The sequence below is a fragment of the Tamandua tetradactyla genome, chromosome 2 (assembly GCF_023851605.1).
Source record: "Tamandua tetradactyla isolate mTamTet1 chromosome 2, mTamTet1.pri, whole genome shotgun sequence".
NCBI lineage: Eukaryota > Metazoa > Chordata > Mammalia > Pilosa > Myrmecophagidae > Tamandua > Tamandua tetradactyla.
In genome coordinates, this window is record NC_135328.1 from 180,631,689 (window position 1) to 180,645,511 (window position 13,823).

At 43.1% G+C, this 13,823-nt stretch overlaps 1 protein-coding gene across 6 annotated transcripts in view; it reads right to left on the bottom strand.

The window, feature by feature from the left end:
• The window catches only part of SZT2 (SZT2 subunit of KICSTOR complex), a 73,231-nt gene that overhangs the window by 29,588 nt on the left and 29,820 nt on the right, over positions 1–13,823 (bottom strand). For all 6 annotated transcript variants that reach the window (XR_013171008.1, XR_013171009.1, XM_077149976.1 and 3 more), the window contains 13 exons: positions 8,322–8,428; positions 5,026–5,236; positions 4,629–4,799; positions 3,945–4,179; positions 3,600–3,729; positions 2,690–2,832; positions 2,270–2,422; positions 2,017–2,131; positions 1,575–1,792; positions 1,288–1,503; positions 817–895; positions 482–576; positions 38–206 (listed from right to left, as the gene is read on the bottom strand). Coding sequence is in view for 4 of the 6 variants with exons in the window: in XM_077149976.1 (XP_077006091.1) it covers positions 38–206; positions 482–576; positions 817–895; positions 1,288–1,503; positions 1,575–1,792; positions 2,017–2,131; positions 2,270–2,422; positions 2,690–2,832; positions 3,600–3,729; positions 3,945–4,179; positions 4,629–4,799; positions 5,026–5,236; positions 8,322–8,428 (2,042 nt within the window). In the remaining 2 variants the exon portion in view is untranslated. The remainder of the gene's footprint in view (positions 1–37; positions 207–481; positions 577–816; positions 896–1,287; positions 1,504–1,574; positions 1,793–2,016; positions 2,132–2,269; positions 2,423–2,689; positions 2,833–3,599; positions 3,730–3,944; positions 4,180–4,628; positions 4,800–5,025; positions 5,237–8,321; positions 8,429–13,823) is intronic.

Consider the following 13,823-nt stretch of genomic DNA (forward strand, 5'->3'; position numbering starts at 1 on the left):
TAGTGAGGGCAAGAGGTAGTATTTTGAGGTCACTCACAGCTTGAGGGATCTCAGAGTACGTCAGGTCTTGGAGGTGCTTCCAACTTTCAGGGCCAGATCCCACTCGTCCACACTGTGGTTCCACCCAGACCTCTGTGACCAGATTGAGCTCTGCATCTCCTTCCAGGGCCTCCACCTCCACATCATTATCATCATCTGTTGAGAAGCTAAGGGAAGAAAGGCTCTGAGCCTGGGAAAAAAGGAACATCCCATTCATGACCTCATGGCAGAGAGTTAGCCTCATAAAGCATGGGAAAGGGACAGGGACAGAAGACAGCCCTTCCAGACCAGTATCTGCCTCATGAAGCATTTAAAATTAACACCACCCCTCACTCTAGGATCAAGATTAAATCAGGGTATGGGAAACAGAACTTTAAGGGACAGTGGAGAGAATGAGGAAGATCTCAAGAGAGGCAGATCTTAGAGAAGGGTCAGGCCTCACCTGTCTTTGGTAGAAGTAGAGTGCGGGGGGAAGAGGATATACTGGACAACACATGTATGCTTCTCTGCAGCTGCAACCTGCCTAGGTGGCTCATTCTGTGGGGAAAATGGGAGATCTTGGGCAAACTGCAAACAATGCAGAGAACTGGCCTGACCTAGTCACAGCCCTCAGAACGTTAGTTCCCTGGCCACATTTTCCTGTGACTGTTCTCAAGCTGGTTCTCAAGCATAATAGAATCCCTGAGGCAGTTTCCAACAATCTCAAGTCAGCTCAGGGGTCAGTATCCCTGGGATTATTGTGGACTGTGGTGGGAGGTGTCATGAGGCATGACATACCTGAATTGGAAGCTCCAGGACCATGTTGATGATGCCTTCCCCACTACAGGCGAAGTGGAACCCTTCAGACAGACGGATTCTGAAGCCCCATAAAGACAGGGGGAAGGTTGGGGTAGGACAGGGAACGATCACTCAGAGTATAGTCTCTTCCTCACCCACTATTTACAAACCCAACTCCCAACAGCTATCAAGGCAGCCTAGCCCTCTGGTGGTCCTGCTAAGACCACTGAACCCTCAGGGTGTAACAGGTTCAATTAGGACCAGAGCCAAAAGAAATAGACTGTGGGAAGAGCAGGAAGGGGAAGGCAGGAGCACCAACTGCTTGGTGCTAGATACTCTGCATAAAAACAGCAGCAATGAGACTGGGCTCAGAGAGAAATGCCTTGTTAGGCTTCTTGCCAGTGTACAAACCCAGAGTCTGTACATACTTTCTCCCTGCCCCAACTTCCCTGGCAGGCTCAGGTGACATACTCAGTGAGGATGGAGAGGAGCTGGGCGATGGCGCTGAGTGGCAGTGCAGGGGCCAGCCCTGATGGGACACTCCAGACCCAGCGCTGATGGTAGAGGTAGCGGGATAGCGAAGCTAGGCTAGAAGAGGCTGAGCGGCCTGAGACTAAAGGCAGTGGCCCTGATGGTTCCAGTGTCAGCAAGAAGGGTACCCGGTAGTCTAGGGGTAGCTTCTCATACCTAGGAAATGAAGACATTACATCTAGTGATCACTATTCATACACAGCCCCAGCCCCATCCTCTATACCAACCTGATGAGTAGCTTGTCCAGTGGTTTATGCAGGACCACAAGGCAAGGCCGGTCAGACAACGTCTGCTGTGGTCCCAGCATGGGAGGTGACTTGGAAGGAGAGCTGCCCCCACCAATGCCCCCCAGCCCTTTACGTTTCACCTTGGGTGTTGGCTCCTTGCTCTGTACCCGGTGGGGGAAACGCAGCTGCAGGATCTCTTCTTGTAAACCTGACACAATCTGAGTAGAAAATGTGGTTAAATCCTCCTCCTACTATCTCCTGCATGGTGTGGGATTAGGGGTCTACAGACAAGGTGAGACTTCTGTTAGGGCCCTTGACTCCAAGCTTTACTTGGGCTGGGAACTCTTCTTCTACTAGACCTGGCCTTCTGGGGTTTGGGGAGAGGAAGCTAGTCCATACTCCAGGGTTCCTTGGTCTGGGAGTCAGTCAGGGCCCAACTCACCTTGTGCCGGGCCTGTGCAGGTGTGCCGATGGGAAAACCCAGGCGGAGAACCATGCATGGGGCTTTAGAAATTATGCGGACCATGTAGAAGGAGGAAGGGGGCTGGTCTGGGGCACTGGAGAGAAATGGGAGTTAGTGAGTACCCTGAGGTTGGGAATAAATGGATTTAGGAGGAAGTAGGGGTGAGGTCTGGGATTAGAGGAAGCGACATGGAAGGAGGTGATAGGGGAAGAGAGAACATCATTTTGCCCACCTGGAGAGCAGCTTGACGTAAGAATAACCCTCCACTAGCACAAAGCTGCTCCAGTCCCGAAGCAGAGAGGTCAGGGAGGAGTGTGCAATTCTGCACTGGATGGTGCTGTAGCGTCCATTGCTGCCCGGGGTGTGCAAATGCTTGGGGATTGGTCTGGAAAGGGGGTTGCAGACTGAGATCAGACCTCCATAGTCCAAATTGTAGGGGAAAAGAACAGACTGCTACCTCTCTCTTCCAGGCCCTGCCCAAGGATATGGGGCTGATGAGTAAGAAGAATAGAAAAGTATCATAGTTTTTCTTTGGCCAAGGTTGGTAAGGGCTTAACTGTTGGTATGTTCTTTCCTGCCTCCCCTTACCCATCATTCCCTGTCCCCTTACCCCCACTCTCCCATCCACCTATGGCCCTAGGAAGATACCCACATATCATGCTCCAGGACTAGCACTAGGCGATGCATGTGCAGCCAACGCTGCCATGAATTAGCATCCATGGACAGCACTGGCTTCCAGTAGGCAGCAAACTGGGCATGGGACGAGTCAGAACCACTGTGCTGAAGAGAGAGCACCTGGAGACAGGGAGGACAGCCCTATAACAGCATTCTAGACAACCAGGGTACAACCTCCAAACAGCAAAGACCCCCATGGGCAGTCTCAGTTTAAGGGATCAGAGACAATGGTGGTTAGGGGTAAAGGAACCTATGGTACAGTCTGGGATAGAGGCAAAACACTACCTGCAGTAGTTAGGCTACATTAGGATGACTGAGTCCAAAGACAAACTATAGTCCATTAAAGCTGAATCTAGGCCAAAGATGTAACTTGCCTGGCTTATATCACTTTGGAGGAAAGCCTGCAAAGTGATGGTGGAACCTTGTAATGAGGGCCCCTGCATATCAGCATAAGCCACTGGCCTGTGAATGTTAGGGCAACAGCCATGGACTGTGTGTGAGGAAAGCAGAGGACAAAGAGAAGCTATGATTTTTAGGAAGTGGACAGACCAAGTGATTGGTAGTGGATGGATACAAGTGAAGGTGGGAAGCAAGACCATGGTGGGTAGAGGAGGCGAGGGAGCTTGCAGCCTGATGGGACCCAGATATTCTCTAAGTCTTTACCTCTGAAACCTGTGGTCTGCTGAGTACAGCCTCTCTCTCTCTAGGGCTGAGGGCCCTAGAGGGCTTGGGAGAGGGACAAGAGATGCTCTCAAAATTAAAACTTAGGGTTTTTGTTTGAATGCTTGAGAGGGAAAGAAATAGAAAGGGACTCTGGCTCCAGGTGCTGTGTCAGTCCAAGTCTAGGTAGGCATGAAATGGGGACAGGGAGCCTCAGAGCAACTCACCGGGGTGGTGGAGCCAGGAGGGATATAGAAGAGTGGTACTCCACTCTTTGTGCTGTCCGGAAGTGTGAAATGTTCTGGGACTGAGGAGAAGGACTGAAGGTGGGCTAGCATCTGGTCCGTCTGGTTAATGCTGTAAAACAAGGGCCAACCCTGAGCCACACTGCACTCTGGCAGGTACAGAAGAGGGGAGCCCCAGCCTGCTTGGTCCTCAGGTCCTCAGGTCCCCAGCCTGAACACAAGCCTGCTGCTCAGGGTGACTCTCTGCAGCTCTCAACTTTACAGATCTTTCCCTTAAATAACAAAGAAGACAGCAAAGTAGTATCACTCACTTAGTGGTGACCTCACCTCTGCAGTGTGTTCCAGAAGCGCCGGATAACGTGGGTGCGATATAGTGAACGAATGGGTTGCCTTAGAGCACAGGACACATCATGCAGAATATCATAGCCACCTTCCATTGTCACTTCTACCCGGGTTCCTCGAGGGCCCTCAGGCTCCAGGGGCCAGGGCGCCACAGCCACATACTCAATGCGCATGTTGTGTTTCCACAGCAGCACCAACTTCACCTCCAGTTGAGAACCTCCTTTAGGGGAAGCAGGAGGGCTAGTTAGAGAGAAGACACTGGACTCCAGGCCTGAGACTGAGTCCTATCTGTAACCACTGCCCTCTTCATGGAACTCTAGTCTGGTCAAAGTTTCCAAGCATTGGAACACAGATTGCAGGCCCAGAGTCTGCTAACTGATAAAATTAGAAGTTTGCAAGAAGAATCTGAAAACAAAGCAAGTTCAGAACACCAAACCACCCTCACCAAATTCAATTGGCAAGGAGACAGAATTGAGAGATGAAATGCTAAGAAAAGCAAGTCCCAAAGCAACTCAAAACCCATTTGTCTCAAATGGCAAGAAGGGCCTTTCACAGTAACACTTTGACATGTGGTACATGTGTGCCTCTGCTTTGTTCAGCAGCTCTTCACCCACACCAACATTCTTAGAAACTTCTGGGATATAGCAAGGCTTAATGACTCAGGTTCACCTTTGGCCAGTGTGACTTCTCGGATACTGTAGCCCTCTCGAAGCCGCACTGACACAGTGCTGACCAAGTCAGCTGGTACCTCCTTCTCAGTATGCTTTTTCCGGCGCAGGGCCAAGGCAGGGTTGCTGCTTGCAGAGACCAGGTGCTCATTAAATAGACGGTGCTGAGAGCCTAGAAAACCAGCGAAGATGGGGAAAGGGAAGTGGTTTTCTGTCAGCTGACCAATATTTAGGGAGTGGGCTATACTGAAATCCTGGGGAAGAACAGTGACAGAGTAGTCAGCCCCAGATATACTTACAGTTCCCCAGAAACCCAAACCCTCCACCCATTCCTGCATAATCTCTGGGGCTAATTTTCTACTCTTCCCATCCCACATCCAAGCCAGCCTGCCTCTCACCACAGTAGTATTCAGGGTTGAGGGCTTCCCCACTGCGCAGGAAGGAGTAGAGGAGGAACGCCCGGTGGTAGACAGTCAGACCCAGGTTGCCTGGTTCAGGCTCAGGACAAGTGGACAGGTAGGCCCCAAATGTTGCCATTGCAATGAACTTCATCAACTCCACATTGGGCACATGGCCAAAACTGCAGTCATAAGAGTAAACTCCTCCCACCTGGAAAAAGTGAGCAATTGGAGGCCCAGCTCCAAAAAGGGCACAGTAAGAAGTAGAACAAGAAATGGCTGATATCTATGTGGCTGCTCCTATCCCCTGAACCACAGGGTGGGAACTGGTCCAGTGTTCACCTAGCTAAAGACCATTGCTCTGTAACTTGCCTCCCTTGAGCCTTTCTGTCTAAAGCCCATGCCATTTGGACACATCATCCTCTGTTCTTCTTCCTCAACATCAATTATCAACTTTGCCCCCATTCACTAAAAATGTTGGCAACTGGTTCACTGGCTTCCTGTCAGCACCCTGAAAGACATTAGGGTGTCTCTAATGAAGTGCTTCTCAAACTTCAATGTACATACAAAACACCCAGGGGGTTTGTTAAAATGCAGTAGGTCTGAGGTGGAACCTGAAAGTCTGTTTCCAACAAGCTCTCTGGTGATGCCAATGTGGCGGTCTAGGGACCATACTTTAAGCACCAAGGCTGTAGACCAGGGATTGACAAACTATATATAGCTGCAGGCCAAATATGGCCCATCGCCTATTTTTTTTAAAAAAAGTTCTATTGGAACACAGGCACAGTCATTCATTTTCGTATTGTTTGGGGTTGCTTTTGCACTGCAAAGCAGAGCTGAATAGCTGTGACACAGATCAAATGGCCCACAAAGCTTAAAATATATTCTATCTGCAGACTCCTGATCTCAATGATTCATTCAATTCCCTGGCCTCTCCTTTCTCAACTCTAGTCTTCCGTAACTATTTCTATTCCAAGTCACATGCCCATCGGCTACACTCTGGCCCTTGGCTTCACCTGGAACCACTTCAATTTTGCAATCTCAAATTGCCACATCCCACTTATTAAACATAGTCTATCCCCCCTTTAGCATCTTTCCACCCTCCTCCTACTGTTGCTCTTTGATCCCACTGAGACTGCCAGTCCTTGAACCCTCTGCTCTTTCTAAATCTATCCTCACCCTTCTGATAAAATTTCTTTCTCAATCCAGCCTAAATCCCATATTCAAACAACTCAATAAGCATCATTCTTACTCCCTGCCTCTCAACTTTTTTCTGGTTCCACTTCAAAACCCCTAATAAGGTTGCAACCTCTACACCTAGCCAGTGGAGCCCAGATGGAGAAAACTGCAGTTGTGAGGGTTGACACCATATCAAAACTTATGGCATGAACCCAGCTAGTCCTTTAGATCTGTCTTCAATACTGACCTTTTACCCAATTTGGGTCTCCCTTCCTTCCAGTACACATTTTCATCTTCCACCTCAGAGAGAAACCAGAGGCCCTTGACAAAACTTACCTACATTTTCACTTCTATCTTTCTAGTCTCAAAGTAAGAAATTCTACCTTCCTGTTCCAGGAGTCCTTAATTTGTTTTCTTGAGCCAATGCCCTCCTGTCAATTTAGAAACTTCTTTTCATCAGGCAACCCTTTCTCTCCCTTATTTTCAAACTCTACTTTACCATGGCTCCTTAGAAATATGCTTAAGCCTCTAGCTTAAAAAACAAAACACCCCTTCTTCAATCCTGCAGTCCCTCCTGGCTACCACTGCAACTCTCCACTTCAATTTACAGTCAAATTTCTTGTGTCAATACTTGTCTCCACTTCCTTCTCTTCTATCTACTCTTAAATACATTGCAATCGTTTCCCTCACCACCTCTTCACTGAAATGGCTCTAAAAAAGATCCCTGAGATCTCCTAATCACCAAATCCAAAGGGCCCTTTTCATTCCTCATTTTACTTGACTTTCTACTGCATCTCATACTAACTACTCCTTTCTTCCTAAAACTCTGACTTCTTTGGCACAACCATCTCCGGATTCTTATCTAATTATTCCCCTTTATTATTTGGTAGGCACTCTTCCTATGAAAGACCCTTAAGCATTAGTGTTCCCCAAGGTTCTTCTGGAAATTTCATCTCTTCTTAATTACCATTTGTAGGCTGACAATTCCTAAATCTCTCTCTCAACCAGGGCTCTCTTCTGAGTTTCAGCTCTACAGATACAATATGCATATACACATACAGCTAATGGCTACAAAAAAAAGCCATTTATTTAGTAATTATATACTACACTAAGTGCTTTCAATGCATCACCTCACCCAATGAGATAGGTACTGTCATGATCTCCATATACAAATAAATCCAACCTAAAGGTAAGTGATTCACCCATGTCACACACAGCTAGTAAGTGAAGTAAGGAATCAGTGCAGGCATATCTAACTCCAAAAGCAATGTTCTTAAGTGCTCTACTATGTTTTCACATAGGAACTCATATCCAGTGTACACAAACTTTGTATTCATCATTTTTCCCACACTCCACCCCAATTCCTTTTCCTGTTTGCTCTGCCTGCTCCTAGTCATCATTAAGGTCAGAAACTCAGAGTTATCCTTAACTCTTCTTTCTCCCCCAGCCGCCATATCTTATTAACCATAAGCCATGTCAGTTCTACCTTTTCATTTTCTCAATCCCATTCCCTTCTCTCTTATATTCCCCTAATTAAGCCTTGATCATTTCTGCACTCCACCCTGCAGCATGAGTGACCTTTATAAAACATACATGAAACCAGGGACTTTCCTTCTACATATCTGCATCACACATAGGATTATGCTTAAACTCCTTAATATAGTAGCTTTTTGTGTTCTGGCCTATGCCACTCCTCCAGCTTTGTTTCCCCATAGCACTCTGTCGTCTACCCTACAGTCCATCCATCTAAATTAGCTGTAGTTCTCTGAATACACCTTTCCCGCCAGTGCTTAAGTTAGTTGGGGCTGGGCTGGTTTTCTAATCCCTGCAACCAAAACAATAACAGCTAATTTAATGGAGGTGGTGGGACTGGAACTGTCATATTTTAAATTTGGTATTCTCATTATTGTAGCATGCTGCCTCTTAAGGAAAAAGTACTAAGATACTGAGTCCTCACCATAACTGCTTCCTATTCTATTCTAGATATAACACTTTTTCTTTCCATGTAACTATGTCATCAGCTTTAATGGGAAGTTATCACCTAAAAGAAAGTAATCTCCATATTCAATTCTGTGAGATACCATAATCTTCTCTCCTCCTTGTTAGAAAGTTCTCACCTGCACAAAGGAACAAGCCACAGTGCCACTGCGAAGCTGGTTCAGCAGTGTCTCACAGACAGCAACATCAGGGACACTGGTCACCCCATCTGTGATTACAATAATACCTGGAGCAGGAAACATCAGATTCAGTCCCAGAGACACTGTACATATCAAATTCAAGGGAGGACTGGGATTGTGGGAAGATGGCAGAGTAGGAAGCTATCAGGAATCAGACCCTCCACCAAAAAAACTATAGAACTGGCAGGAGCAGGAATAGAGATCAACTATTTTCAAATTATGGAACCTAGTGGAACACTCTGCAACATCCAGAGAGAAATGGAAGGAAGAAACTGGTAAACTGCATGCAGTAAATACCGATGAGTTCCACCCTCCATGCAGTGGCTACAATGCCCCATTCCCCAGCCCTGTGGCAGGCAGGAGTGGGGACTGCACCTCAGGCTCCTGGTGCAGCTTGCTGGGTGCCAGTGTAGGACATAAAAACCTAGTCCTCCAAATTCTGGGGGTGTATGGTCTGATTGCTGACTAGCTACTTCAAATTGCTGAGGGCCAGCTCTGAGGGCAGCTATTTATTCAACCTTCTTTGGACAAAGACAACAGAGAAATCTTAAAGACAGCAACCTTCCTCAAAATGAATAAAACCAGTTAAAGGGATGGATTAATTGGGCAAATACTGAATCAAGAAAATGCAGCTTCAAAAGCTGTAGAAGAAGCTCTCAACGTCCTTGCTGGCCCCTTCTCCATGCCCTCCACAACAGAGGGTGAAGTCAGCCCATTGTGGGTCCCTGACCCTGTCCCAGAGGGAGCACAGTAGCCTCTGTGTGCATTTTGGGGTACATGTATGTCAGTGCCAATCTATCAGTTGGAAGTCTGAGGGAATTGAGCCAGGAAATTTGTTTCAGGCACACCTTTCCAAAGTTTTCCTGAAGTCTATGAAGGGGCTTGTAGACAGTTGGGACAGTGTGAGAAATAGTTAAGTTAAAGTGGCCTGGGGGAAAAGAACTACCTGCATTAAGTCACATAAGACAGCACTGAGGAGGTGATAAAAGTCTATTTTAAAAGGAGTAGAGTAGTTCACTCAAACTCCTGTAAACTGTAAAATGGGGAATTCCTAAAGCCACAAACCAACACAAGCCCAGAAAAAGAAGCAGGGTTCTTCGCTCTACACAGGCTCAGATAAGTCAGAGAAGATGCTGCACTCTATAGTTACCTTGGGGCTGATCTTTTTTATAGGAGGGCTAAGCTCTGAAGACCACCAGCCATATAGTCAATTTACAAAGACTGTGATAGGTGCTTTTTACTCTGGTCTGTGTGTTTTGATTAGCTCCTGGCATTCAAGAAACCCTCCTGTCATGTCACTAACCGGATAAAAACTTAAGGAACAGACAACTCAGAGACTAAATCCGTGAGCTCACACTTTAAAATATTAAAATGTTCAGTGTGCAACAAAAGATTACAATTTATACAGAAAATTACAATGAAAACAGTGAATGAATGAATATGGGAATCTCTTTGAGATTCACATTAGAGAACAACTAGATATAGTTGGAGAACAAAATAACTGAAATGAAAACTTCCCCAGATGGTTTCAACAGCAGACCGGAGGTGGCAGAAGAAAGCATCAGTGATCTCAAGACAAGACAACTGAAACGATTCAACTGAGGAACATTTAAAAAGAAAAAGGAAAAAAAGAGCAAACAGACCTAAAAGACCTGCAGGATATTAACTGTACCAATACATGCATTTTGGGGAGTTCCACAGGGAAAATAAAGAGAAAAAGAGGCAGAAGGAATAGTCAAAGAAATAATAGCAGAAAACTCCCCCAGTTTAACTGAAGACATTGATAGGAACATTCAAGAAGTCCAATAAACCCCAAACATGATAAACTCAAAGAGAACCACGCCCAGACACATAGTAATCAAACTGTCCAATGCCAAGGATGAGGAGAAAGTTCTGAAAGCTGCAAGAGAAAAGCAACAAGTTGGGTGCAAGGGAATCCCAATAAAATTAAATGCCAATTTTCTATCTGAAACCATGCAGGCAAGAAGGCAGTGGTGTGAAATATTTAAAGTGCAGAAAGAAAACAACTGCCAACCAAAAATTTAATAGCTGGCAAGACTTTATTAAAAAAATGAAGAAGACATTAAGAATTTCCCAGAAAAACAAAAATTGAGGGAATTTATTACCACCAGATCTGCCTTATAAGCAATGCTTAGGGGAGTTCTTCTACCTGAAAGGAATGGGACATTAGACAGTGAATCAGAGTGCCATAAAGAAATAAAGGCCTCCCTCATATGGGTAATTAAAATGTCAGTACTGTTGTATTATATTTTTTGCTATGTATGTTTGCTTCTTACAGGTGATAAAGAGCAAATACATAAAAAGTAATGATAAATCTGTAGTTTTAGAAATACAATGTATAAAAATTTAATCTTTAAAATGGACCAAAAAAAATGGGGGAACAGTGTATGGATATGTTATCAAAGGTAGGTTGGTATCAAATCAAATATGACTGTTACATATTTAGGATGTTAAATTTTAGCCCCATGGTAACCACAAAGAAAATAACTTAAAAAATATATTCAAAAGAAAGAAATGAGAAGGGACTCAAAACGGTACAATACAAAAATTCAAATAAATATGAAAGTAGGCATTAACGGAATACTTGAGGGTGAAAAATGTATAAGACTTACAAAGACAAAACAGCAAAATGGCAGAAGGAAGTCTTGCATATTCAGTGATTACTTTAAATGTATATGGATTGAACTCTCCAGTCAAAAGGCAGAGACTGGAAGAATGGAGAAAGAACCATGACCCAAATATAGGCTGTTCGCAAGAAACTCACCTTAAATTTAAAGACATACGTAGGTTGAAAGTGAAAGAATGGAAAAAAATATACCATGCAAATAGCAACCAAAGGAAAGCTTGAGTAGCTGTACTAATATGAGATAAAATAGACTTTAAGTCAAAAACTTTTGTGAGATATAAAGAAGGTCATTACATACTGATAAAGCAGTAAATTCAACAAGAAGACATAACTGTTATAAACATTTATGCACCTAGCAGCAGAGCCTAAAAACATATGAAGCAAATATTGACAAATTTGAAGGAGAAACAGACAGACCTACATTAATAGTAGGAGACTTCAATACAGCACTTTCAGTAATGGACAGAACATTTAGACAGAGGATCAATAAGAAATAGAAGTCTTGAATGATACTCTAAACCACTTAGACTTAACAGACATACTTTACTCAATAGCAGCAGAATACACATTTTTCTTTAGTGCACTTGAGTCATTCTCTAAGAAAGACCATAAAACAAGTCTCAATAAATTAAAAAATACTGAAATCATGCAGTGTACCTTCTCTTACCTCAATGGAATGAAACTTGTAATCAAAAAAAGAGGGAGAAATGGAAAATTTACAAATACATAGAATTTAAACAATGCACTGCTAGCAAACCAATGGCTCAAAGGAAAAATAAGAAGGGAAATTAGGAAATACCTTGAGGTGAATAAAAACAAAAACACAGCCTACCAAAATTTACAGAATGCAGTGAACACATCCCCCCGACAGTGAAATTTATAGCTCTAAATGCCTATATTAAAAGGAATATCTCAAATCAGAGACTTAGCCCCAAAACTAGAGGATCTAGAGAAAGAAATACAAACTAAACCCAAAGTGAGAAGAAAGCAAATAGCAAAAATTAGAGCAGAGATAATGAAAAATAGAATTAAAAAACAATAGAGAGAAAACAAATAAAACCAAAAGTTGGTTTTATTGCTCTTTTCAAAGAACAATTTTTCTTTTCTTTGAAAAGAGCAATAAAATTGACAAATCTTTAGACAGACAGAAAAAAAGAGAAAATACACAATAACAAATCAGAAATGAGAGACACTACTACTACAGAAATAAAAAGGACTATAAGTGAATTCTATAAACAACTGTACATAAACAACTTAGATAACCTAAATGACATGGATAAATTCCTAGAAACATACAAACTACCTATGCTGACTCAAGAAGAAAACAGAAAATCTCAACAAACCAATAACTAGTAAACAGATTTAATCAGTAATCAAAAGCCTCCCAACAAAGAAAAGCCAAAGATCAGATGTCTTCACTGGAGAATTTTACCAAACATTCCAAGAAGAATGAATACCAATCTTGCTCAAATTCTTCCAAAAAAAAAAAAAAAAAAAAAATGAAGAGGAGGGAATGCTCCCTAACTCATTCTATGATGTTAACATCACCCTCACACCAAAGCCAAATAAAGATGCTACAAGAAGAGAAAATTACAGAAAATATACCTTTGCATCTCTAGATACAAAAATTCTCAACAAAATACAAGCAAACTGAATTCAACAAGCACATTAAAAGAATTATACACCATGATCTGTTGGGATTTATCCCAGGTATACAAGGATGGTTCAACATGGGAAAACCAATTAATGTAATAAACCACACTAACAGAATGGAGAAAAAAAACCACGTGATTATCTGACTTGATGCAGAAAAGGCATCTGATATAATCCGGCACCCCTACTTGATGAAAACACTTCGAAAACTGGAAATAGAAGGAAATTTCCTCAATGCAATGATAGACATATATGAAAACCCTGCAGACAATGTTATAGTCAATTATGAAAGATTGAAAGCTTTTCCTCTAGGATCAGGAACAAGAAAAGGTTGCCCACTGTCACTACTGTTATTTAACATTCTACTGGAAGTTCTAGCCAGAGCAATTTTACAAGAGAAGGAAAGAAAAGACATCCAAATTGGAAAGGAAAAAGTAAAAATTACCCTATGTGCAGATGACCTGATCCTATACACAGAAAATCCTGACAAATCCACAACAAAGCCATTAAAGCTAATAAATGATTTCAGCAAAGTGGTGGGCTACAAGATCAACACCCCAAAATCAATAGTGCTTCTATATGCTAGTAATGAACAATTAAAAGAAGAAAACAATTTTAAAAATTCCATTCACAATATCAACTAGAAGAATCGAATATCTAGGCATTAGTCAAACCAAGAATGTAAAGGACTTATACACAGAAAACTACAAAACATTGCTAAAAGAAGTCCTAAATAAATGGAATGTATTCTGTGTTCATGGATTGGAAGATTAAATGGTGTTACAATATCAATTCTACCCAAGTAATTTACAGATTCAAAATAATCCCAATAAAAACTCTAACCTTCTTTGCAGAAAAGGAAAAGACAATTATCAGATATATATATATGGAAGGGTAAAGGGCCCTGAATACCCAAAGCCATCTTGAAAAAGAACAAAGCTAGAGAACTCACACTTTCTGATCGTAAAACTTATTACAAAGCCACAGTAATCAAAACAGTGTGGTACTGGCACAAGAGAAGACATATAGATAAATAAACTGTCTATAAAATCAAATTGAGAGGGCAGGCCATGGTGGCTCAGTGGCAGAGTTCTTGCCTGCCAAGACCCAGGTTCATTTCCCAATGCCTGCCCATGTTAAAA